The 27,030-nt window shown below is 37.8% G+C and overlaps 1 protein-coding gene and 1 long non-coding RNA gene across 5 annotated transcripts in view; one reads left to right on the top strand and one right to left on the bottom strand.

Moving 5' to 3' along the window:
* The window catches only part of pls3 (plastin 3 (T isoform)), a 40,689-nt gene extending 13,942 nt beyond the window's left edge, over positions 1-26,747 (bottom strand). Inside the window, exons 1-8 of one of the 4 annotated variants that reach the window (XM_077235646.1) lie at positions 10,972-11,138; positions 9,724-9,872; positions 8,319-8,426; positions 4,163-4,326; positions 2,482-2,611; positions 1,864-1,996; positions 1,682-1,763; positions 1,305-1,470 (exon numbers count right to left, since the gene is read on the bottom strand). In XM_077235646.1, coding sequence (XP_077091761.1) covers positions 1,305-1,470; positions 1,682-1,763; positions 1,864-1,996; positions 2,482-2,611; positions 4,163-4,326; positions 8,319-8,379 — 736 coding nt within the window. In that variant the 5' untranslated portion in view covers positions 8,380-8,426; positions 9,724-9,872; positions 10,972-11,138. Of the gene's footprint in view, positions 1-1,304; positions 1,471-1,681; positions 1,764-1,863; positions 1,997-2,481; positions 2,612-4,162; positions 4,327-8,318; positions 8,427-9,723; positions 9,873-10,971; positions 11,238-11,339; positions 11,424-26,633 lie in introns of those variants that run through there. The other 3 variants (XM_077235647.1, XM_077235648.1, XM_077235645.1) reach the window with 3 other exon arrangements.
* On the top strand, positions 20,103-25,639 carry LOC143744265 (uncharacterized). The gene is made up of 3 exons (XR_013205824.1): positions 20,103-20,170; positions 21,395-21,465; positions 25,466-25,639. It is a non-coding gene; the product is annotated as an uncharacterized LOC143744265 (long non-coding RNA).
* Positions 26,748-27,030: the final 283 nt, after the last annotated feature.

Genomic DNA, 27,030 nt, shown 5'->3' with positions numbered 1-27,030 from the left:
TAGATTCGATTTTTCAGATGCAATCATTAGGAATGGAGCTAAACTCTGCAGGATAGTGGCCCTCCAGGACCGGAGTTGCTCATCCCTGCTCTAGTGTATCCTGTAGGTGAACATACTTTGCCCACCACATTCAAGTAGTTAAGTCTTTAACTTTAAAAACCCTACACTATCAGTTAAATTATAGACCAGTCTATATTAACTTGTTCATGATGGAAACACTTATTTTCAAGAGCCAGGTCTCTTCCTTACTTTTACAGGGCAAATTTCTATGCAACAGTCAAACTTTAAAAGCAGCCTCCAGATCATGTGTCCTCATTCTGCTGGACTATACTGCAGATTTTGAAACATTAAATGACTAAATCCTTTTATCTAGCCTCTTCTTAATGTGCATTACAGAAACTACATTCCACTGGTGTGAGTATTACCTTACAGATCCTTCAGGGCGTCTCTGAAGGGAGAGATGTCTAAGTCATATTAACTAACCACCGGAGTACCTCAGGGTTCTGTGCTGGGTCCGTTTCCTTTCTTGATTTAAACAATGTTGCTGGTACCATACATTCACATCGAATGTATGGTATTCAATGTGAATGAATACCCCCCACCCCAACAATTCACCACAAAATCACTGTTTAGCAATGTTCTTTGATGATAACACCGTCTTTAGACTGGATTACTGCTATGCTCTTCTAGCTGGCCTTTCTGTTTACGCACACAAACCTCTGGAAACGATCCAGTAGGTCTGTTGTCTTTAACTCAATGAGAACCCAAAAAACAGGCCATGCTACACTTTTCTTTCTCACTTTTACTGGCTGCTAGTTGTTGCCCATAGTTCAAGCCATTGACGCTTGCATACAGAATCTTCACTGGATCAATAAATGTCAAGCCAAGGCAATTATTGTATTTGTTTATAATTTATGATCTCAAGTCTGCTTTGTGACTAATCATTCCTGGCAGTGTGTCCCATGAAAAGCAATTTTATGTAATAAAATAACTTTATTCATCCTTTCAGCATGATTCTCATTCATTAGAGGTTCATCTTAGGCTAGACAACTCTCTAGATCTGTGCAGAGCCTTTGAGACAGACCTAAACTCCCTTAAGTTTAATTTAAGGGAGAAAACAAACTGTCAGGTCTAAGAGCTCAAGTCCACCATAACAATCAAATCAGTCAGTCGGGTTAACATTTAACTAGAAAAGAGACCCTATATCTGTTTGTCAGGATTCCTGGATGTTGTCATCAGCTGTGGCAATGCCAGCACTGTTTGGACTAGACGTGTGATCGTATTTGTGCAACAGAGACACGTACCCTCGTTTCTGCTCAGCTCAATGTCAGCAAACAGGCCGATCTTAATGATCTGCCACAAAAGGCCCAAAACCAGATGAGGTTTGCCTTCCCGAAGGTCCAGAGCTCCGATGTTGACCACGTGACAGCCAATGGCAGAGGCCGAGTTAAGAGCCAGGTTAAGATTCTCCTGCAATACAGAAGCAATGATCTTTGTTAGCCCCAAATCTCTCTCTCTCTCTCTCTCTCTCTCTCTCTCTCTCTCTCTCTCTCTCTAACACTCATGCGCTTTAATACATTTGGGGGTAAAAAGGGTTAAAACAATGCAAGTGATTCAGAGTCATATTTTAAAGAATAATCTTTAAACAGAGAGGGCACCAAAAAGAAAATCAAAACCAAACCTGTATTGTGAATGGTGTTAGTTTCTTCTTGTTAATGGTCCTCTCATCAATAGTATCAGGTACTGACAGGTTGATCATTTTACTAAAAAGGAAACAGTGACATATGCAATGAGGAGGTTTCTTAAATAATATAAAATAATTAAAACTCACAGGCAAGACTTTGAGGAGTGTGTCCTACTTACCACAGCACAATACCGTCACCAACAGCCTTGAAGAGAGAATCTGTATCGGGGTTCATGGGCAGCACATGTTTACAGTCAGGGTCCTGTTCCAGCGCTGTGTTGATCCAGTTCACAAAAGCAAACCTCTCCTCCTCTGGACAAAAACACAGAACACAAGATCACATACCACTAACCACTAAAAACATAAAGGTTGCACTTTGTTTTACAGTGTGTGCACTTACAGTGTACTTACCTAAGAAAGTACTGGGTAATATAAGGTAACTACATGGGTTAAGGCTAGGTTCAGGGTTAGTACCTATTTATTTACCCAGTTATTGCAATTATTATAATAAGTACATAGTATGCAGTTTGGGGAAAATGACTTGAAATAAAGTGCTACCAACCTAAAAATACATGGTAACATTATAATGTTATGGGATTTAGAACCTGGTATTACCACTGCATTAGAGTAGCATGTAGATCTCAAGGTATGAAAATGGCAATCCATACAAAAACCATATTATTACTATCTTTCTGCCACAGTACTACATTCCAAGCCAGTGGAAAGTGGTGCAAAAGTAATTACAGCAAAAGGAAACAGTGGTTTGTCTGATCCGGTGAAATCATTGGTGTTTTTACCTGAGAAGGAGTGCTGTGTGCCCGCACTGGACAGCTCGGATGTGCCGCCAATAGCCAAGATTCCCTCTTTCCTGTTGATGGCCTTCCGGAAGCTCTTTGCAATGTCACTGCTCTTCAGCTCCTGAAAGATCTGTGCACACAGACACATGGGAACAAACAATTCATTATTTACACATTACTGGGGCTTATAGTACCTTACTGCTTTAATCCACACCAACCAATTCATCCACACATAAAAAATAATCTATGTATTACTAATTTAAAAATACACTAACACACAAGAGGTCCTTGAAACTAAACAGATGCCCGTATTTAATGACGTGTGGCATGTGTGGGTAATTAAACCATGATTGTCAGTGCCAAGGCTGCCAGCAGCTGCTCATAACCTCCTCACAGCAGTGCAAACAAACACAGGGCCATTCAACGGGGTGATGCCCCATTTGCAGGAAGCATCAACAGTCTCAATAAAATACAGTTTTCGTTTTGTATATCAACATTTACCGACTGCAAAAAAGTCTCTGTGATATTCTGGACTGCAGAATTATTCAGCAAGGTCACATTAAATTGATCAAAAATAGAGGGACTTTTACATTGTTACAAAAAAAACTGCTATTTCAAATAAATGCTGTTCTTATGAACTTTCTATTAATCAAAGAATCCTGAAAAAAAGATCACATAACTATATATTATAATATAATCATTATTAATAAATGAGCACCAATAATAATTGAGAATCAAATCAGGATATTAGAAAGATTTCTGAAGGATCATGTGACACTGAAGACTGGAGTAATGATACTAAAAAAATCAGCTTTGCATTACACTTTAAAATCTATTCAAATAGAAAACAGTTACTTTAAATTGTAATAATATTTCAAAATATTTCTGGTTTTACTGATATTATTATTGCTATTATTGATATTGATATTACTGAATATTACTGTTCAATCTAGCCTTGGTGAGTATAAGAAACAAACAATTTTATTCATTTTTCACCATTAGTTTTTGGGAATTGTTGACCTATTTCACAGCACTCCTCAACCAGCCTGCACAATTTAAGGTATCATGTCTGTTGCACATGGGATGAGATCTACAAACAGTCATTACTTCATCATTCCTTTAGTACCACTAATTACTAAAAATGATGAAATGGTGAACAGGCCATCTGGATTCAGCACTGAACCTCTAATCTATAAGGACAATGTTTTATCTGTTGTCCATATATGGTGAAAGCTACTGCTGAATATGCAAATCAGGGATTTTAAGCTTTAAAATGGCACGTTTTAAAAATGTGTTGGGTTTCAAATTCCGTTCCAACTTCACATAGCGATCTTAAACTGTCTGATTTATTAATCATGCAGAAACTGTTTTACTGTAATCATTTAACTTCACTCTAAACGATGCACCTGGCGTTGATCCATTAAAATCATGCTTGCACAGAACTATTTTAGAACAGCATATGTGATCATGTAAATGTTTTCTCACGACAATAACATTTGATTTGCAAATGAAGTTTATGAACTGAACAAAGGGTTGATTCAATTGACAACTTTTTTTTTCAAAGCACTACAATGAAAAGTTAGTATATGTGTAGCAAGTTTTAAGCGTAGTTAGGATGTGTATGTAGATGTTTAGAATTATTTTTGTATATTACGGAACAGAACAGTTCGTAGACACTTACAGACAGAAATTCTTCAAAGCTGATCTTGTTGTCCTTGTCTTTGTCACCATCTTCCATCAGTTTCTGGATGATCTCTCGGACTTTGTACCCTGGCAGGGGCAGATTGGCCTCTTTGAACAGCTCATGGAGCTCATGGTCACAAATAAAGCCATTGCCATTCAAATCTATGGAGAGATATGGAAATTATTGATTTGGCATCAACATCTTGCCTCTTCCCAACAAGGACAAAACATTAAGGTTGCAATTAGTTAACGTTGCAATTTAACAGCGTAAAAATATTAAGAAACCACAACAACGTAGGTAAAAAAAAGTGAGGACATGCAATTGAAATCGTTTGATTAGCCAAAATTATCAACAGCAAACTGCAACTTTGAGAAAAACTGTAATTGTCCTGCATACGCATGTAAAATAAAATGTTTTGGAAATGTGAAAACATCTCACATGTATCAAAGTAGCATTTTAACACAAAAACAAATACATCTGTACACTTAAATTAAACTACTAAAATGTAAGGAAAATATTAATATTTATAGAATTTATGCTTAAGACTAAAACATAGGCCACACTAAACATTTTCACTGAGCTTCAAGCAAAGCATTCTGGTATTGTTTCATCCACAAAAGAGACACGCAACATGGCATTAGATACTGGCCAGAACGAGGTGTAGAAGATTTTTATTAATCATAATATAAATATTTAAGTATAATATAGCCATTTTTATTCTAGTATTATGATCACAGATCTAAATCTGTGAATTATAACCATGTATCGGAGCATGCGAGTCTGCGTAGAGGCCTGTAAGTTGAGTCTCTCGCTCTGCCATTAGATATATACGTCTCATTAAGAGTATATAAAGAATATTTGTAGGATGACTAGGGGCCTCTAATGTAAATAGGTTTGATCCTTCGTTACACTTTTTAAAAACAGACTGGATTCACAACCAAAAATGGAAGAATTGATCAACAATATTGGTGCAGAGTTTGAAAATGTATAAGATGTATGGACCCCACCTAGGTGGAGAGCTATAGGAACTTAGACTTTATTACAAAGAAATAAAGCCACCTTTTAGCATCAAAACTCCAAGACTTCAAGAGTGATTTTTCACAGAGACGAAAGAAGCCACTACAAACACTGGCTACATTAGATAGGTTTGAAACAGAGCTGTTGTGTCATGTGTGTCTAAAAACTGAAACAGAATAAACAACATTACAAAATAACCATTAAGAATTGACAGCCACTGGGTTTTTTCTAGTATGTGCATTACAATACCAGGACATGGGCAACAATTTAGGCTCCAATGCTCTGCCCAGTCTGAGGGAGAAATCTGATAAACGGGGAAATGCAGTCTGAACCACATTCTTGTCAAGGACCATTAGAAAAAAAACAAACTCCACAAACTTCAAAACCCAGACTTATAGACCGAAGTCTAAGATCACCAATCGCAATATACTCTTTAAAGGAGTCATGAATAGAAAAACCAAATTTTCCTTGAGCATGTACTATAAAAACATCCTGTAAGTTTTAGAACTCAAAAACGTCCTCGTTAGTCCAAAAACAGCCTTTATTGAAAGCTTCACAAATGACTCATTTCGGATTGTGTCACATTATGACATAATACTACGATGAAAGACCGCATCATCATAAGATCAACGCCTACTTCTACATCGCCACGTTAATGAGATGATAGAGGATCACTGCGCTAAAAACAACATTACCTTACAAAGGATCCTAATGTTATGAATGTGGTTATATATTTTCCACAATGTGAATGTCTCAGTAGAGCATTATTTGTTTGTTCACTGTGGATTCTTTGGTACATCAGTTGTATTTCGGCACAGGCTTTAAAACAGACTTTTACTGTAAGATATGGACCCGGCAGTAATGCCACAACATGTAAGTAAATGCGTTAATTCTAATGCCAATTATTTCTGATATGTAATGATTCATGTATATTCAGACGTTCTTTGTCTTTAAATTGTTTATTGCTGTTTATGCAATAATTTTATTATTATTTAAAAGCAATCATTTTAAATTATTTATTGCTGTTTATGCGTCAGTAAAGCAAATAAATGTTCAACTTCACATTGTTTCTCTCAATAGCATGGAAATAATCTGTTATTTAAATTGTGATTAAATTATAATTCAATAATAATATACAGAATGCAATCAAAGAACTCTCCCTTTAGCTGTCAATCAAACAACACGTGCAGAAATTGCAGAAAGAGAGTGCAGAGATTGAGTTGCGATTACAATATCACTGCATTCATGCGTTCAACAAACATGTCTGTCATCGGCTACAATGCTCAACACTGCAACCTTTCATGCCACGGGAGTCGATCTAAATATACTGTAATGCCGTAATCAACACTTTTCAAAATGAGCTAATCTTAACAGCTGTAGCCTAATAGTAAAAACATAGTAAAAGTTTGAAAGGGTTCCACATGTAATGCTCATTTCATATGCAAAGCTGTTAGCCAATCACAGCAGTGGACGTTTACATTCTCACAGCAGACACGCCCCTTCAAACAGAGCTTTAAAATCAGAGGCTAAAATTAGGGCAGAAAATTGCCTTTTATTTCTAAATTATGACATTTTGAAGTAAACATCATACTAACATAAGTGCACCACAGGGTTTTTTTTTTAAATACAGTTCATGACCCCTTTAATGACTTGCTTTTTGTAAATCTACAGGCATACCATATTAATACTGTACTCATACTCTATGCAATACTCAAACTCAGGCACTGGCTGACATTAATCTTCTAAAGTCTTCTAAAACACTTCAACAAACTCTACTTCTGAAGCACACAAAGAGATCATATGGAAATGTTTATGTGAGTATATATATATATATATATATATATATATATATATATATATATATACTGTATATATATATATATATATACAATTAAATATTTTAGTTAAAAGAACAAATAACATTTTTTAGAGACATTGGCTGGGCTGTTTTTTGTTTTGTTTTGTTTTTTCTATTGAAAACCCAATAGTTGGACCAGCCTGAAAAAAAGCACATTTTTGCATGATCTTTTGCAAGCCAAAGAAGCAACATTTTTATACTATTTTCGCTGATTTAGCATGTAATTTGAGTGTCTTAAGTATTTTAGCATCTCAGTACAGCAAAATAGGCAATATTTTTCCACAGTTGAATTCTAATAATATCTAATAATCTAATCATTTCTAAAAATATGAACTGTACTTGCTTGGCACGTGAGAAAATTGTTCGTGTGCGCACATTTGAGCTTATTTTGAGTTTAAATGTGAATAAAAGCCTAAATTATATCTGTTATTAATAAAGTGATCATAAGCCGCTTGATTCTAATGGGTTTACGATCTCTTTATGAACGTTTTGAAGATTCAAAGTTTTGGGTGAATGAACTTTCATTGGAAGGACAAAAATATCTCAGAGATTTAAAATATCTTCATTTGTGTTTTGAAGATGACGAAAAAAAAGTCTTATGACGGTGAGTAAATGAAGAAAAAATTTGTGGGTGAACTAACCCTATAAAGAGAATTATTTTGAAGCTGACACTCTCAGAGTGCACAATTTGCCAAATATTCAGTGCACAATTAATGGTAGCGAATAAATTAAAACAATTACTTGTTAATAAATCCAAGTCCTATTCAATGATTTATACAAAATATTTAGTTTGAATAGAACTTGGATCACACACACATAGGACAGTAAACACTTGTTGGTTTTGGAGACAAAAGTCCATGAGGACAGTTTAAAAGCCAGGCTACAGGTTAGGCCAAAAACTTCATGAAATCAAATGAAAAACCCAGATGTTTTTCTGAGCAATAACAATCCAGACTTTCATGAAACACGCTGCACATGAAGTCAGGGGGGGAGATAACAACATTACAAAACAATTAGGCCATCACACACACACAAAAAACAAACATCTAGAGTTTCCTAATCAATGGAATTTAAACCTAGATGCCAAATGAGACATTTAAAAATAGATCTAATTTTAGGCTTTGCACAGCAATGTAGCTGTTTTCATCCATGCAAAGAAAAACAAAGATAAATCAGTAGAAATCACAAGATACGTAAAGGAAAAAGGACACCTTTACGGGCGGCATGCCAACTTGAGATTAGAGTAGACAAAACAGGTTGGACAGGAAGAACACTCACCGACTTTCCCGAAGGCCTCCCGCAGCTCCTCCAGCTCATCTTTAGATATCTTTCCTGCCATCTCCCCGAAGAACAACCTGAAGCTCTCTCAGTCGAATATAGTGTGTCCTATGGAGAGAAGACAAAAACTTTATTGTGTGGACTTCCAAATTGTGGTAAATGCACAATGGCGCCTGTCTTCCGAAAGAGAAACCTGGAAGTGGGATTGTACAGTAAGATGATAAGACATGCAAACGACATGCAAACGTCTATCAAGCATGAAACAGAGCAGACTATATTTGGGCAAAATATATGTTTGAGAGGGCGTGTCAAGACAGGTTCTTTTGAATGTAACCTGACTGTAATGCAAGCAGTGCAATCACATGGTGATTTTGCCAAGACAATGATTTAAACACTACTTTTATTTAAATGACTAGTTTTGTGTTTCGTCGACTGCAGAGTCGACTGGGAATCGAGGCAAGCAAAAAACGAGCAAACAGCCACAAATATAGTTATTGCACATTGAAAATGGTAGAAAACAAAAAAAGATCAACTAAAGGAAAGAGTCTAATCCACAGCCAAAAGTCAAAGTCTGGACCTGTTTCTTTGGAAGATCAGTGTGTTATTTTATCTATGAGTTATGATAGATGAGTTCAAATCTGAACACCAGATGCAGTCTATACTGAGCTGTGCTACAGTCGGTCTGCTTTTGTTTAATTGTGAAAGTGGATCTAACTACCTTCTTAAAAATAAAAGCTCCAAAGTCATGCTATTGAAGAACCAATTGAGTTCCCCAAAGAACATTTCAGTGAACAGTTCATAAAAGAGCATGAAGATCATATCAATCCTTTTCCACTATAAAGAATCGTTTGTGTAATGCAAAGGTTCCATGTGTGTTAAAGGTTCTTTCATGGAACCATCAATGCCAATAAAGAATCTTCACGTATAAAAGTGTAGCATAAACCTTATCATCCAAACACACAATAAGCAGTAATACACTAAACAATACACTAAAACCTAAACACTAAAATGATTGCACTCGCCCTCAAGTTGTTCCAAACCTGTATGAGTTTCTCTCTTTTGTTGAACACAAAAGAAGATATTTTAAAGAATGTGGGTAATCAGACAGTTGACGACACCCATTGACTTCCATAGTGTTCAACAGAAGAAAGAAACTCATACAGGTTTTCATCCCGTTAAAGGTTCTTCATGGAACCATCAATGCCAATAAAGAACATAAGTGTAGCATAAATCTTATCATCCAAACACACAATAAGCAGTAATACACTAAACACAATACACTAAAACCATGGTAAATATTTGTCCAGGATATATAACAATAATTAATATAGTCCAATTAAATGCAGTATTATGGCATTGGGCCAATGTGTCAGTGAGCAGCAAAGAACACACTATGTTGACATACCGTTTGAATCAAGGCCACAACAAAATAAAACCAGTTGAGCAGAGTCCACCCACAGCAGCTGAACCGAGAACAGATGCAGCGCTCCAGCCTCCGTTGCACAAACTGACCCGAGAGCTGCTCTTACAGGCAGCGATCACAGCACTGCAGACCTTCAAGCAAACCAAGACACATCTTCCTGTTAGCCACTACCTTACAAGAACTCATGATGATTCAGGACACACCCACAGCGCATGTCAACATCTCCATTCCCATAGTCGTCAATCCAGCTTGTGCTTTTTTTTCTTCAGTTAGTTATGTCATTAGCGGTGCCAGCTGTCCAACCACACCCCAGTGGGACAGCATAAAGTTAGAGACTTCTAAAAATGCTCCAAAACGAGTCAATGGCATGCCAATGTTACATAATGGTTAAACTGTTTATTGTTTGAATAACTCTTAAAGACAGCGCTGGACTACAATTATTTCTCAAGGTCTACATTTGATGTCATCCTTCAGCTATTCGGAAGGCCAACAGAGAAATTTTACAGGAATTTTTAAGAAAAACACAAAACACAAACGGGCCAATTCTCCACCCTTGTGGCATCCCTTTCACAGACACAGTACCGTGTGCTAGATACCTTTATCAAATCATCAGTTGGAATCGATTCTTCCACATTTCACGCTTTAATAAACTTCTTCACAATTCAAGCATAGATTAAGTGTAATTTGACTAAGGTTTGTTTACTTCCCAAATGAGTGAGGAGTAGTTTGACCTCATGGGATTGAGTCATGCACAAATCTAAGCAGCCAGAGAATCCTGTCTAGTCACTAGATTTTCAGAGTCTCTAAGGACTGCCAACACTGCACGAGTGATTGAACAAAGTCAAAACCATTATGCAGTGTTAAGTTACAAAGCAAAAGCAAAGAGAAAAACAGCCACAGAATTGCTTTCTTGGGGTTTTGATTGAGAAACAGAAAGCATGTGCTCCACCAAACAAAATTCATTTACCAGTCTGACGAGATGTAAAAAAAAAAGCTTAACCAGTTACCCCAAAACTGCTTCCTTCACTCCAAACAGATGCAACAAATGTGAACTCAAACAACAGATGTTTTTCACAGATGCTGTAACGTTAGCAGAGCGGCTGGGAAAAGAGACAGACAGACAAACAGACAGAGACTGCTTTTCCCCAGTGTATACTGTTAATGAGAGAGTGTGGGATGTAGAGGAGAGAGGAAGAAGCAGCAAAAAAAAAGAGAAATGGAGAGACAAACCGTTGGGATGTGTGCACAGAATGGGTCTGTAGGCAGCAGCGGTCGCAGCAGAAGAGAGAGTGCTCGCTCCACACCCTTCAAGGCTAATCTGAAACACCAGCATTCCTGCCTGCCTCACAAAGACCTAGGCAGCAAGTCATAACACTTCCTGACAGGCTATGGGAGTCGCTTGACCGCCGGAGAGGGAGGAGGGATAGGCAGGCGCAGGAGAGAAGGAGAGGGGGAGGGGAAAGCGTGCATGCTTTTCTTTTTTCTTTACTACCAACGTTTCCATCCCAGATGTACCGAGTAATGCAATAAAGTCACGAGAGAGAAAAGGGGCAGGGAAAAGTTCAATGCATCTCTTAAATCCGCATACCGTCACTCACCTTAAAACATTCTGTTGCTTTAAAAAGTCGCTACCGGAGGGAAAAAATAACAGTGTGGACAGACATATGCTGAATCACTCCACTGAATCACTTGGAAACACATGCTGAACATGTGATATCTTTGCATGTTTAAGCAGAAAGACTGTTCAAATAAACAGATTGCACTTTTATGTTAGTTAAAAATCACATACAGTCAGCGCAAAAACTGCTGCCATTTGGCAGCGAAAATAAATAAAACATTTTGTAATATCCTCCCAGTCTATCAATAGTAAACTAATTTCAAGGACGGCTGAACGGACGTAACAAAGACTCATTCATGTGCCAAGGAAACAGGCCACATGAGAAATAACAGAACATTCCCAGAGACAGAGCTTAAATGAGGGCATGATGACCGCAAAACACACTCTTACTGTTTCAGTTCAGCATTAAATTAATCAAATATGGTATCTGCATCATAATCTTTTTTTTCATAGCCTTAAGCACAAGTTGCATGTGGGTTATGAATGGGTCTGGGTTTTAGCAAACTGCTATGCATTTGCCAGGGCCCCTAGTTAAAACAGTCCACCTCCACATATTTTGGCCCTCAGATATGTCCCAAGTCCATCCTTTTTTTGCCAATTTCATGAAAACGTAAGTCTCTATGAAAAAAAAGAGCACAGCTCTCATGATCTGGCATGACAGCATAAACATGAGCTCATTAGCATATAACCACTCACATTTACATATCAATGCCTTTTCAGCAGAAACTTGGCCGCACCTTGATGAAAAAAGTGTGAACTATGTTGTATTTCACATGCAATACAAGGTTAGCTAATCATACCAGATCTCATTTACATAGAGATCTATACAACCTAGGCTCGTTGGAAAAACATCCCTTTACATTTTTACAAAACTCCAATCTTAGCTTGATACATACAATGCAGTTTCCACAGTAAAACACCAACATCTTCTATTAATTTTCACAGGAGCTATGATCATAGGGGCAGATTATTGATAAATAAAGACTTTTTTAAATGCGATTCATTATAAAATACTATTTTATGGCCTTTTACCACGAGCATGAACTAAACTAATACATTTTGATGTTAGCATCACATAACCAGTTCCATATGTATCGTTTCTACCATAGAAAACTTGCTCGGTAGCTCACCTAGTACAATATTACACACAAGTACGAGTACTTTGAAACATGAGTCACGATAAAAGAGCTCAAAGACTTGTAGAGGCAAGCTAAAATGGCATTGCTACTTCAGCGAATGCGATTTTCTCTCATATTGGCTTATGTTAACATCTTCGTTTAGGTTTAGGGTCGTGTTTAGTTTAGGTGCTACGTTATTTTCAAACGAGATCATTAACTTTGTAGCGCCACTCACTGAACACTTCATTTCTGAACTGTTATGATACGTACAACAACCAACGTAATAAAACATCGCCATTGATTTCCGAAAAGCAAAAACATTGTGGCACAAAACATCCAGATTAGACTGACACAACAACTGCTCAACCAATGTCATGATCTGGGGGCGGAACTAGGCCTATCCATTTGTCCAACCATAAACAATGGATGACGTGTTTATAAAACCCTTTTGAAAACAATCATGCCGTTTGGTGATACTAGTTGCACAGAAATTTCACACCAAAAAAAACTTGTTGGAGCAAAAAAACATTATTCGAAAATAAAAGGTTTTACAGGAGATTTGCACACATTGCATACATTTCTAGACACAAGTGAAAGGTTCCTTTCATTTATTATGAATGTGTTGTGCTACCAGACCACAGAGGAATTCATGATTGTGGCATTCCTGAAGCTCAGGTTACAACACACACAACACAACACCTGTTAAACAAGTCTGATCTTGAAGATCAGGAACATTCAGTATCAAGAGGCAGAATTGTAGTGGAAAAATCCACCTAACAGCTGGAGAACACAGTTGTGTTGGATCTTCAAATTCCGCCATCGCACAACAACTAAGATTTGAAAGCTCTCTTATCTCTGTTCTTCTCAACAGTTGCAAACTGAAGACAGGTGTTGACTTACAGGTCGTTAAGTAAACTCAACCTGCACTGCACACCGGACATTTACTGAAGCGTGTGTGTGTGTGTGTGTGTGTGTGTGTTTGTTTTTGTGATTTGTGAGGGCACAAATGTGTATAATGACATTGGTATTACACTGGTATTACAACTTGAACGGGATTTATGAGGACATTTCATGAGTCCTCATGTTTCAAATGGCTTTAAAAACATACTAAGCAGTGTTTTATTAAAAATGTAAAAATGCAGAATGTCTCCTGTGATGGGTAGGTTTAGGGATAGGGGCAGTGTGTGTGTGTGTGTGTGATGGGTAGGTTTAGGGATAGGGGCAGTGTGTGTGTGTGTGTGTGTGTGTGTGTGATGGGTAGGTTTAGGGATAGGGGCAGTGTGTGTGTGTGGTGTAGGTTTAGGGATAGGGGCAGTGTGTGTGTGATGGGTAGGTTTAGGAATAGGGGCAGTGTGTGTGTGTGTGTGAGTGTGTGTGTGTGAGTGATGGGTAGGTTTAGGGATAGGGGCAGTGTGTGTGTGTGTGTGTGATGGGTAGGTTTAGGGATAGGGGCAGTGTGTGTGTGTGTGTGTGTGTGTGTGTGATGGGTAGGTTTAGGGATAGGGGCAGTGTGTGTGTGTGGTGTAGGTTTAGGGATAGGGGCAGTGTGTGTGTGATGGGTAGGTTTAGGAATAGGGGCAGTGTGTGTGTGTGTGTGAGTGTGTGTGTGTGAGTGATGGGTAGGTTTAGGGATAGGGGCAGTGTGTGTGTGTGTGTGATGGGTAGGTTTAGGGATAGGGGCAGTGTGTGTGTGTGTGTGATGGGTAGGTTTAGGGATAGGGGCAGTGTGTGTGTGATGGGTAGGTTTAGGGATAGGGGCAGTGTGTGTGTGTGTGTGTGTGAGTGTGTGTGTGTGAGTGATGGGTAGGTTTAGGGATAGGGGCAGTGTGTGTGTGTGTGTGTGTGTGTGTGATGGGTAGGTTTAGGGATAGGGGCAGTGTGTGTGTGTGTGTGTGTGTGTGTGTGTGTGTGTGTGTGTGTGTGTGTGTGTGTGTGTGTGTGTGTGTGTGTGTGTGTGTGTGTGTGTGTGTGTGTGTGTGTGTGTGTGTGAGGTGTAGGTTTAGGGATAGGGCAGTGTAAGGGGATAGAATATACAGTTTGTCCAGTATAAAAACCATTATTAACCATTACGAGAGAGAGAGAGAGAGAGAGAGAGAGAGAGAAGAGAGAGAGAGAGAGAGAGAGAGAGAGAGAGAGAGAGAGAGAGAGAGAGAGAGAGAGAGAGAGAGAGAGAGAGAGAGAGAGAGAGAGAGAGAGAGAGAGAGAGAGAGAGAGAGAGAGAGAGAGAGAGAGAGAATGATTTTATATGAACCAAGAAATAACATTTTGGAAAATCTTATTACTATAAAGTAAAAATATATTTTTAGATTTGTAAATATTTTCTAAAAGTAAAGTTGATGTCAGTTTTGTAGCAGGCTGTGTGGTATTTAAAGTATTTATTCAAAACATTGTAACATTCCTATAACTGGATTGTTTTATTTGTATTTTATTACTTTTCTTTTGTATATTGTTACTTTGATAAATAAATTACTCATTCTGTTATATACAAATTTGATCCCTGACCTATTTTGTGGATCAGGCTATTTATGCAGATTTGAATAAAATAAAATAAAAACATTGTAAAATAGTATTTAAAAAAAATAATAAAATAATTCCAATAATGATCACCACAGAGAATAAGAAATACTAATTATTATTACTATTAAAAAAAGCATTACAGTAAAAACAATTTGTGAGGGAAATGTTCTTAACTATCATTAAATCGTCAAAACTCTCACAATTCTTTTTTCTTTTCTTTATATTTTAATACACACGTTACAAAGCATCCCCCCACCCCATGCCAGCAAATAAGAAACAAAAACATAAAATAAAATAAATAATAAACATCCACAAAAGAAAACAATAATAATAAATGCCTATATGTACAAGTACACGTAAACATATCCATACATACATATACACAGTACACATAAAAACATCTACATAGGCCTACATTAAAAATAAAATAACAATAAAATGCCAATGCCAATGATTACCCAATTATGGAGATAAAAACTGAATCATTGCACACTGCGAGACACTATAGTATACAGTACCCCACCTCCTAAGTCAAAACTCTCACAATTCTTTAAGCAAAATGTTAAAACGGGACATTCTATCAAAAAAATTGAGTTCAAGTGAAGTGACTTGAATGGCACAGTAAACATGACACTTCAAGCAAACGTGTTCACTCCTAACGGCTCTACGTAACACAAGCTTTAAATTACCAGTCCCATTCAAAGTGATAAAATCGACCAACAGAGTGATGTGAAATGTACCGTTTCAAAACAACATCATGAAGACATATCAAAACACATAGGGCCTACTGCAATTTGCAGTATAATTAGAGCAATGCAAATGGGATTCAGAGTCACAAAACAAATTAGAGGAAGGAATAGCTGATTGTTGATATGACCCCTTCCAAGCATTCAATCGAGGAAGAACTTAAACACTGAAGAAAAGAAAGGAACAAGTCCAGCCAAGAGAAGAGCGACAATATTCACAACATTCAGATTCACAAAGCCGGACATTAGAGGTGAATGCAGGTTTGTGTAGTCAGAGCAGGAATGTTTAGTCTACAGCCTCCACCGGTTTATCATAGATCATAAAGCATGAATAAACCAGTGAAGTACTACAAAACCACATAAAAAAGACAGACTACCGGTCTAAAAATTGTGTCGTCAAATCGTCCCAAACATACAACTCTCTTTCTTATAAGTAACACAAAAGGAGTTGTTTAGCAGAATGTTCACGTTGCTCTTTTCCATACAATGAATGGCGATCACATCTGTCAAGCTCCAAAAAACAACAAAAAGCCTCTTAAAAGTAGTGAAATTCCCATTTTTACATCTAGTCTAACTGTAAGTTTGTTCTGTTACATGTAGTTCTCACTGGATCCGTCAGGTCTCGCAATAAAGTCAATAATTGTATCCCTTAAAACTCATCTTTGAGAATCAAAATGAGGTTTAAATGTTTTTTTCCCGTGAAAATTTCTTCATGCCTTAAAATAGCTTGAATGTATGCAGATCATAAATATGGAAATGAGCTCCGCCTCAACTCAATCACAGCCGCTCGAATTACCCGATCCACTCGCTAAACTGGTTTAATTCAGTCATGTTTCACCCAGAAACTGATTCAGAAGAAGAAGAGGAAGAGTGAATCATACAGGTTCGTCCACAAGTACTTGTGTCAGAATGGTAAAGCATTTTATGTATCGCTCTCTACAACGTCAGACACATAACGGTAATTGATATGATTAGCCTTTGGCTTTACTACGTTATCACACAGCTAATAATGCGTTGCTAATGTTTATGAATGGCAGTGAAGTGACGCAACTGACGCTGGTAGGTCACATGATAATGACAACATGGGGAATGCAGAACCAGATTACTGTACATTCATCATACCCATTACAAACCATTTTAGCGCATACAAAATAGTTATTCAAAAAATGACCTCCTCAAGAGAGTATGCGATTTCAGACGCAGGCAATGTCTTTAAAACACTTTCCAAGTGGAAAAAGGTATCATTCACTGTAATATTTTTTTTTAGAAAAAAAGAAAAGGCACCAGTAATTTTCTGCCAAGTTCACAGACATTTCCTTTAAGCCTAAAACACAACACAGTGCAATGTGTAATTCAAAATACACACGTAAAAAATATTAACACAGTACATTGGTCCCCGTTTTTACAGGCTTTTCTTGGAGTGCTGTTGCATGTCGAGACTCAAAGTTAGGTGGCTTTTATGAGGGGAAAATGTGGCAGAACTGGGGTGGAACCATCTGGACTTCCCAAACAGTCAAAACACTAAGAGACCAACAGATTTTTTTTTTTTCGTAATCATTCAAGACTATTAGTTATACACCCACTAGAGGAGACGGAGAGACACAACAGTGGGATATTAGTTAGGGAATCAAAATACTAGCCAACCTTGAGACACTTCAGTCTGTGGTGTCAATAGAAACATCTGTGGTGGCTTCAATACAGCACTGACTACTTCCTCTCACTATCTATCCTGAGAGTCATCATGGCATATCATTACAAATAATCAAGATTCATTCAGCACGATCTAGTCAAATGCTTGGAGGTCATGAGCAAACAGCCTCCCACAGACATTGCTGAGGGATTTTTGTCCTGACATCACTTTAACCTCAGCCTTGACAATGGCATCCAAACCACACGGTTCTCCAGGAACGGCTCCAACCGAGAACATGCTCCAGTGAACCGGACGCAACATACACTTACAGCTGAAGAATGAAGGGTTTGAGAACGTGAGACGGTTCTCGGTGGAGGAATATAACCACAGCACGACAGAAACCAGTATGAACAGTGTTTCGAGGAGGACAAAGCCAGACATACTTAAAGGAATAGTTCACTTAAAAATTCACTTGAAAATTCTGTCATCATTTAGCCTACTCTTTTTTCTTTCTTCTGTTGAACACATAGGAAGATATTTAGAAGAATGTTAGTGGTAACCAGACAATCGTTGGACACCATTCACTTCTATAGTAGGAAAAAAATACTATGAATTCAATGGGGTCAAACAACTGTTTGGTTATAACATTCTTCAAAATATCTTCCTTTATGTTCAGCAGAAGAAAGAAATGCATACAGGTTTGAAACAACTTGAGGGCGAGAATGATGAAAATAAATGATGACAGTATTGTTATTTTGAAGTGAACTATTCCTTTAACACCAATGATCAGGAATGAAAACAGATTCACCTTTCTGAACCAATCACAGCTTTAGGAAAGCAATGCAAGATATCTGAGTTCTCAGTCTTTGTTATGGCCTTTTCAAAGGTTGTCTGACGAGCAAATAAAAAAATATAAAAAAGACGAAACCACACATTCCTATCTAGCCCAGCAATGCAGTCGGGAATTGCCTCATGTCTAGGGCTTTGCACCACAACATCTCACACTACTGGCTGCTGAGACATGCCATACAGTTCACATCCAGTATAACACAGTTTACTTCTCTAAAGTCTGGAAGTGTGTTCCATTACACCCTGAATGCCCTATGAAGGGAGGGCACATGTTCAGTTCAAAGGGCACTTTGAATAGGGAATAAGGGAACATCGATACATCAAATTACCCACCAGTCATTGCAAGACTGACTAAAATATAAAAATGATTTGAGGCTCCAGCGTTTTTAATACATTTAAGATATACATAAATTACATAAGAACACATAAATAAGTCAGGAGGAGTTTTGTTTGCAGGGTATAAATTGTGCGAGATGCGACAATAGTGTGGTGCAGGGATGATTATTACAGCACAACTATCATGATTAGAGCTAAATAAGATAAAATACACATCTAAGGGGCAGTTTACACAAAAACGTTTTCAACTAAAAACAGAAAACTTTTTATGCTTTTTGTCCGTTCGTTTACACGACAACGGCATTTTGGCGGCCTGAAAATGGAAGCTTTTGAAAATGGGTTTCAAAGTGCAAGTTTTTGAAAACGATACTGTTATTGTCTCTGTCTAAACTACAAAAATGCAAATTTGTGACAACGGTGACGTCATGCATAGCCATGTATTGTTTCTTTACAAAGTGACATCGCCATCTACTGGTCTGGCAGCACAATACAGCGCTTTGAGTCGTATTCGCAGATCCTTGTGAATGAAAAGGACGTTTTTCAAAGGAAAAACTTTTCCATTTTTAGTACATCGGTGTCATGTAAACACCCTAAAATAACAGACATTTCTCAGTCAGTTTGCAAATGTATCACTCAGCATCGTCAAATGATAATTAATTAAATAATAACTTAATAATAATATAAATACACTTGGATGTATGTTTATATATCTTTACCAATTTGATTATTTATGGTTCTGTTAATGTATGTCTGAGCCTCGTCACAAGCATTTCAATGCCACTTTTCCCGGTGTTAATTGTGCAAATGATAAATAATTGCCACTTGAATGTATAATAAAGTAAAGTATAGCCTAGTAATTTATATTACATTTATTTACAAAAGTACTGTATATTATGTGATATAACCTCAATCCCCTTTAATATGCACAACTCAAGTGTCATCTTTGTTTGATGATGTTGAAGTTTGTTCCCAATGAACTTATCTTGCCAAGGGAAGTGAACCTCAGCAGACATGGTGTGCTCAGGGAGTAAGGAGCAGTGAACACTGCGTAGGGACACTGTAAATCTTTAAAAAAGGCTGTCTTGAATTGCATGCAAGCACTCTTACTTGGAATGCAGTGTGCAAAGTTTGTACAGAAAACAACTTTTCTGCACAAATGAGATGCCTGAAAGGTCAAAAACATCTGTAAAAGTATTCAGTACCAATATACTAGAAATATACATGGAATACTGTATCCCATAATGCAATATGTTCACATCTGTCCCAGGTCCGTTTTCGAATCAGTAGATTCACGCAGCAGTCGCACTCAATATGCAGATCTGCACCAACTCTGCGCCAGACTTGTCTGTAGCTTCGACTGTGACAGTCCGTCCGGCGGGTGCGGCGCCGATCCGGGGCAGACCATACGCGCCACAACTGAATTGAGTCCGCCCGGCGGGTGTGGACCGGATCCGCGCGAGCTGCGCAGACCATACGCGCCACAACTGAATTTAGCCCGCCTGGCAGGTGTGGACCGGATCCGCGCGAGCTGCGCAGACCGGACGCGCGGGCGCCACCCCGCATAAACCCGCTGACAAGAGTGGAAGACTGCAGGCTTCACCATCTTTGCTAATTGGTAAGTGCATTATACAAGTATAATTTAGTAAGTACATTATAAAAGTAAACTGGTGTTGATGTCATGTTAGTCTGTTACATAATTATATTAAAAATAAAAGTTTACAAACGTTTACACTGACATTCTGACAACCTGAGACGTGTCAGATAAGTTGGGTAGTAGCAGGCGGTTAGCTGGTAGTATAGGTTCTTTTAAACATCCACAACTGAACTGATGTGAACATATGCTTTAAGGCTGAATCGGTGATATTTGCTTATTATTCACTAAAATTGCTGAATATTGTGTCCATTGTGTGTTAGATGCAAAATCGTATAACGTTAGCCTACCCACTAACGTTAGCAGCGGTGACTGCTGCTATAACGTTACTGCAAAAATAACAAATTAATGACTTCCCACGTCCAAATACATTAAACTAGTTCGACGTCAATATCATATCAATTTTCACTGTATTATACCACCTGCTGATATGTTAGCTATCAAACTACCTGCAAATTTGGCCTAGGCCTACTGTTGCTTACCTCCAGTTCGTGTTGCAAAATGGATAAACCATATTAACGTTACCCACGTCTTCTAAGCCACTGCGATGTGCCTCTTTTATTAATTTGTTAAACAAGCTGTTTGTGAAATACCCTAAAGCGGTTTTTAATTTCCATTGATGACTGATTATTGCAGGGTTCGGACATACTATTTATAGGCTGTTAATAACTTAATTATAGGCCTAGAATTCATTGTATAATCGATCTAAATGTTTTTAGATAATTTAGATAATTGTCAGCCCAAGCAAGCTTCTATATAATATTATTATCCTGCCAGCGTGTCAATGCAGTGATGCGCAGTTAAATTATTGCGTGGCAAATTAATTATAATAGCCTATCAATTTAACAATGAAAGTAGGCCTTCCCTAATAATAATAATAACAACAACAATAATAATAATACAGTCATACTAATAATAATTTAATGCATAAATTGGAAATGCTAAATCCTCTTGAGGCGATCTAGACACGGCAGGCAAAAACATCGTTTTTTTTTCTCTCATTAGGTTTAAAATAATTTTTTCATTGTGTTCATATATTAGATGGAGAAATAATTACAGAGGGATTTATGGATATCTACTTTTGTTATCCTGTAAATCAGAATATACTGTCTATGAATATGTTGTCCATACCTCTCTATCATTTATCAATCTTTTACTTCTCACTAATTTAATCTCTTGTTTCCACAGGTGGGAATGCTGGCCTCTATTGGTGGAAGAGATACCAAAAACATCATAACCAAGCAAGGCCATTATGGCTCGTAAGTATTATATATAGATGCCTAGATCACCACTCTCTCATTCATTCACTCACTACTCTATGAAGGTAAAAGAGTATCAACACTCTAGAGCACGTAGATGTGAATTTGAGAACTTGTACAATAAATATTCATACTTGTACCTGAACATTTAATCTCACAGTTCCAATGTGAAAACCTGTAAAATTAAAATCTGAAGTTTTCTCCCTCCCATAGAAAACACTTAATGAGGCTTAATGGACCAACAGTTATAAAAAATAAAACACAATTCGTTATACATTATTAATAAAACACAGGCAGCAGGTTTATTTGCTCTGAACACAAATTTGCTTTCTTTAGTCAAATTCTGTGCTCATCGGCTTTTCTGTTGAATGCATTATTATAATAATAATATAATAAAACTTTATTACAGACTCACCGGTCCAAATAAAAACAAACAAGACAGTACACACAATACAATACAATATAATAAAAACAAATACAACTTCAGAGGAGACAACTATACCAATGCTTCCATAACTTGGACTTATACCGTGTAGTGCTAAACTTGATATTTGTCAATGCCACAATTATATAATTCTCTGAGTTATTCAGCCGACATATAAATTTGTACATAACATTTCTCAATGTGGCTTGCAGAGTATTAACACCTGCAGCCACAAACATCTCACTGGCACTACACCAGCGTGGTCTTCTCAGCAGAATTCTCAGTGCGTCGTTGTAAGCTACCTGAAGTTTATGCAAGCTAGCTTTGCTGAAACTAGACCACAAGTGGGCATTGTGGAGAGGAGTGCAGTAAGCTCTGAACAAAGCAACTTTCACTCTATCTGTGCACCCACCAAACTTACGAGCCAAACTATTCGCCTGAGCATATATAGAGCGGCATTGCCTATAAACGTCAAGGTCATCCTTCAACTGGTCTGTAATGAGATGCCCCAGATACTTATATTTGCTCAAAACTATCAAGGTATTACCTGCCAATTTAAAAGGAGGAAACATTTGACATTTATCCTCCTTTGTTCTACAAATCATCACCGCACTCTTGTCTGTATTAAATCTTATGTCATGAACAGTTCCATAGTCAGAGCAAACATTAAGAAGCTGTTGCAGACCAGCACTGCTAGGACTGAAGACCACAAGGTCATCTGCATACATAATATGATTCACTAGAGTGTTACCTATCATACACCCAGTGTTACACAAATTCAAGCAGACAGAGAGCTCATCAACATACAAGTTAAAAAGAATAGGGGAGAGGATTCCACCTTGTCTGACCCCGTTCCTGACCCCAAAAGGGGCAGAAACACAGTGGCCCCATTTTATAAACATAGACTGGTTGGCATACCAGTAGGACAGAATTCTCACAATACATTTAGATACACCTCTCTTACTCATTTTGTCAAATAACTTGTAATGATTGACGCGGTCAAACGCTTTTGAAGCATCAATAAAACTCATTAAAATTGAGGAGTTCTTATCTCTATACGTATTAACAATTTCCTTTAAGGAATATGGCCATATCTGTGCCATGTTTTGGTTTAAAACCAAATTGGTTGTCTGTAGAGGGGATAATGTCCACAATTCTGCTCAACAGGATGCTTTCAAAAACTTTAGACAATACACTGGCAAGGGCTATTGGTCTGTAGTTATCAGAGCAACCAACCTTACCAGACTTATCCTTGATCACCGGCACAAGCAAGACAGATATCATTGTATCCGGTAGGAAGCCATGAATTAAAAAATAATTAAAACAAATACCAAGAAGGGGGGCTAACCTCATGCTGGCATATTTAATGTGCTCAGCAGTGATGTGATCCAACCCACTTGCTTTATTATCTGCTAACTTATTTATTGTGCATGATACCTCATGTGAAAAATTTGCCTTAAAATCAACACACTTAATATTGTCAGACACATAAATATCACTTTTAACACAATTAAACAAGGTCCTGTAGTGCTGTCTCCACATCTCAGCAATATTCTCAACACCTGAGATACCATCTACAGTGCACGGGGGTGGTATACTACATTTGTTAAGACCCTTTACCTCCTTCCAAAATTCAATAGTGTGGTTATCCATTACCTTCTCGGCCATAGATTCTGCCCTCATAGCTTGCTCATTTTTATCAATAAATCTAACAGCATATTTATACGCTGCATTAGCATTTTTCTTTTGTTCAAACAGCGGGCCTTGCCTTGGTCTACCAGCCAACACCCATGATTTAAACGCTAACTTAGCTTCCTCATGATATCCGGCCACATACTTATTCCAGCCAGGCCTCATTTTACCCCTTTTGTTTTTCCGTTTAAAATAGGGTCTACTGCTTTCATACAGGGCTCTCACAACATGATCATATAGTGAGGAGATTTCCTCCCTGTGCTTCCAGACATTACAGGTAGGATCACTACACCTAATTGCATCACTGGGAAGACTGATTTTACTCAGCAATCTATTTGTATCAGCATAATAGCCAGCAATATCCTCCCTTGAAAGGGCAGACCAATCCAAAAATTCAGTATTACAATCAGAACTATCACAAGAGAGCATTGGAATATCCTCAACATTTATCAATATAAGCACAGGCATATGATCATAGGTGGCTGCCCCATACAAAATGTCCATACCCACTATAGATGAGTGTGCATCATCTGTGCTAATACAGTGATCCAACCACGAGGCTGTATGCCAAGCCTCACTTATATAAGTATAAGTATTTGAGGGTAGAAACTCTTGACTTGATAGCTTTAAACTATTATCCTGACAAAACTGGATCATATGATTAGCAAACAGTGAATTTCTTTCCGCAATGTCAGCATTCATATCCCCAATTACATAAATACAATAAGTATTACTACACTGAATAAAAGAATAGATAAAAGCAAGCCTATTAAGATATTCGGCTTCATTCTGAATACATTCATATGGTGTATAAACATTAAGTATGATGAGCTCCCTGCCACTGTAACTGAGCTGAACACCAATACACCAGTCTACATCAAGCCTAAGGACATTGACAAGTAAGTCAAGTCTCTTATTCCACAGAATGGCCCGACCCCCAGGTATTCTACCCCTGATTATTCTCGAGCTAAGATCAGTTGTTGATTCCCCTGCACCGTGAAAATTGACATCAAGCATAAAATGTCACAATTTTCCAAGAGATTGTCAATAACCAAACGACGAGCCCTGTCACCTGCGCCCTGGCCCAGACGCAGGCCTCGACAATTGTAGGACAAAACACGCAAGAGGACCAGTCATATGAGTGAACTAGTAAGTGCTCACAGCACCAGTAGACCCACTTCTCAACTCACTTCTCCAGACCCACTTCTCTATTAGTATGGTTTTTACTGAGTTTGATAATATCATTTATTTCTTTAAATATCAGTCTAATGCATTAAGTCATGTTAGCATTTCAGAGCGTCCCCCTTTCTCTCTTACTGCCACTGAGTTTCAAGTGCACAAGTTAGTTTTGCAACTTGCACGAAAAGAGGAGCAAAATTCAAGGCGCGAAATTTGAAATTGCAGTGACAGATTTGAGAAGTTGCAAGTGCCTAATTGAGGTTGTACTGCGATTAAATGCAAATATATATTACAAGTTTGTGTGTGTCGTATTTCTGTGAATGGCATTTTATACATTTGTGACTGCTTGTCTGCAGCTTAAAATTCAGAATACAGGTTTGTGACTTTTGTCTGCGAGTGCAAATTTCAACATTCAACTTCAGATTTTAATTTTACAGGTTTTCACATTGGAGCTGTCAGTGTAAATGTTCACGTACAAGTATGAATATTTATTGTACAAGTTTTCAAATTCACATCTATGTGCTCTCAAGTTTTGATACTCTTTTACCTTAATACTACTCACTCTACACCACTTTAGTCACATTTATTATTATTTATTTGTGCAAGCATTTTACTATAATGTCATGTAATGAAGAACCTTTGAATATTGGATCTAATATTTACTCTTTGTTTCTTTGCTTTGTGTGCTTTGTGTACATCTTACAGGAGCAGTGAGGAAGAATCGCATGTCTGACAAAGCCTGACACCGAGATAAACCAGTATAACATCAGGTGGTTTAATCTGGCATGCGACCGTGGGGGTGGCCGCCGTGCCCGGTCACACCCAACTAATGAGCAATAAATGAGATTAAAATAAAAAAAGTTTTTTGAAAATTACAAATTGTCTGGGTGTTTGTGCCTTAATTGTCTGATAGCCTGAATATGAATCACAGACCAGGGCCAGATGAGCCCCCGATGTAAAATATGAGTCACGGATCTGGGCCAGATCTGCACCACATGTCATGGCATTAATAACTGTACTGGGCCAGTGCTGGCCCAGATCTGTCTCTGATCCGTAATTCCATCCTGTTCCGGTATTGGGCCGTTGGAAAGAATAAGCCCGGCCCAGGTCCGTTTAGCGGATCTGCGCCAAATGCTAATGAAGACCTGGCCCAAATACATTTTCCTGTCTGGGGATATATGAACAGCATTGCAAAGATAAACACACTTTTCGAGTGATCTCACAATTTCCTTCGACTCTGCAGTTGTTCAATCAAGTTCTGGAGCAGTTTTTCATGCATTATATATATTATTACTACATTCCAAGAATGAGTATCATATTCAAAACAAAACAAGTTCGCAAGTGTTTGACATTTATTAAGACTGTTAATTATAGATTTATGAAGCACAAAACAGACTCAAGTCTTTAGCTGCGTTCAGATCATTCGTCGCATGTAAAATGCCTAGGAAAATATCATAAAGGGCGTTTCGTGTTAAATGGGTTAATTGAGAAACAATCACCTATTTCATCCATTCATCATCAAATAACAGCTATAGTATAACAACAACCATGCATGCTTCCGGCTGCAAAAAACAACAACAAAAAACACTCACATCACATGATTAACCGTCTCTAAAAAACAAATAATGAACACTGAGGGGAAAAAAACGTTTCATAGCAGCATATCGAAATGAAAATGTAGACTAATACTACTTCCTAATGCAGTGATGACATGAAATAACGTTATATTCAACTTCCAATAAGGCTCACGAGACTGTTTATAAATCCATATAAATGAAGATTAAAACCTTATGCCTCCGTGTTTGTAGGAAGAAAAACAACACATCAGAAAAACAAAAGTGCTCTACATAGTTTAATAAGTTCAATAACTTACTGCGTCCGCCTGTGTGTTTGTTGCCCTGCTGGCGTTTCACGCGCACACACACACACACACACACAGTCACTCACAGCAGCGCTGAACTCACTGGGCCGTGTCTCAACACACATCGTCTATGCTACAGTACACTACACACACTACAGTCTGTGCTGACTACCTAGACAGCCTTCTGTGACAGCACAGGCTCACACACCGACAGCAGCCTAACTATATGCCTACACAGTTGAACTCGCAAAACCATGAACTTTCTACCAAACATGTCAAGCTGACGTGATTGGGATTTTATCAGGCTTTTTTTATTTTTATTTATTTATTTTGATAATAATAATAAAAATAAAATAGGCTAATATTTCAACTAAATATGAATCTAAAATTAAAACAGAAAATATAAAAA

This window comes from Siphateles boraxobius, unplaced genomic scaffold (genome assembly GCF_051911475.1).
Source record: "Siphateles boraxobius isolate OS27281-9 unplaced genomic scaffold, OSU_SipBor_1 2, whole genome shotgun sequence".
NCBI classification, from domain to species: domain Eukaryota; kingdom Metazoa; phylum Chordata; class Actinopteri; order Cypriniformes; family Leuciscidae; genus Siphateles; species Siphateles boraxobius.
The sequence above is the reverse complement of the archived record's forward strand: the minus strand, read 5'-3'. Positions and strand labels throughout refer to the sequence as shown.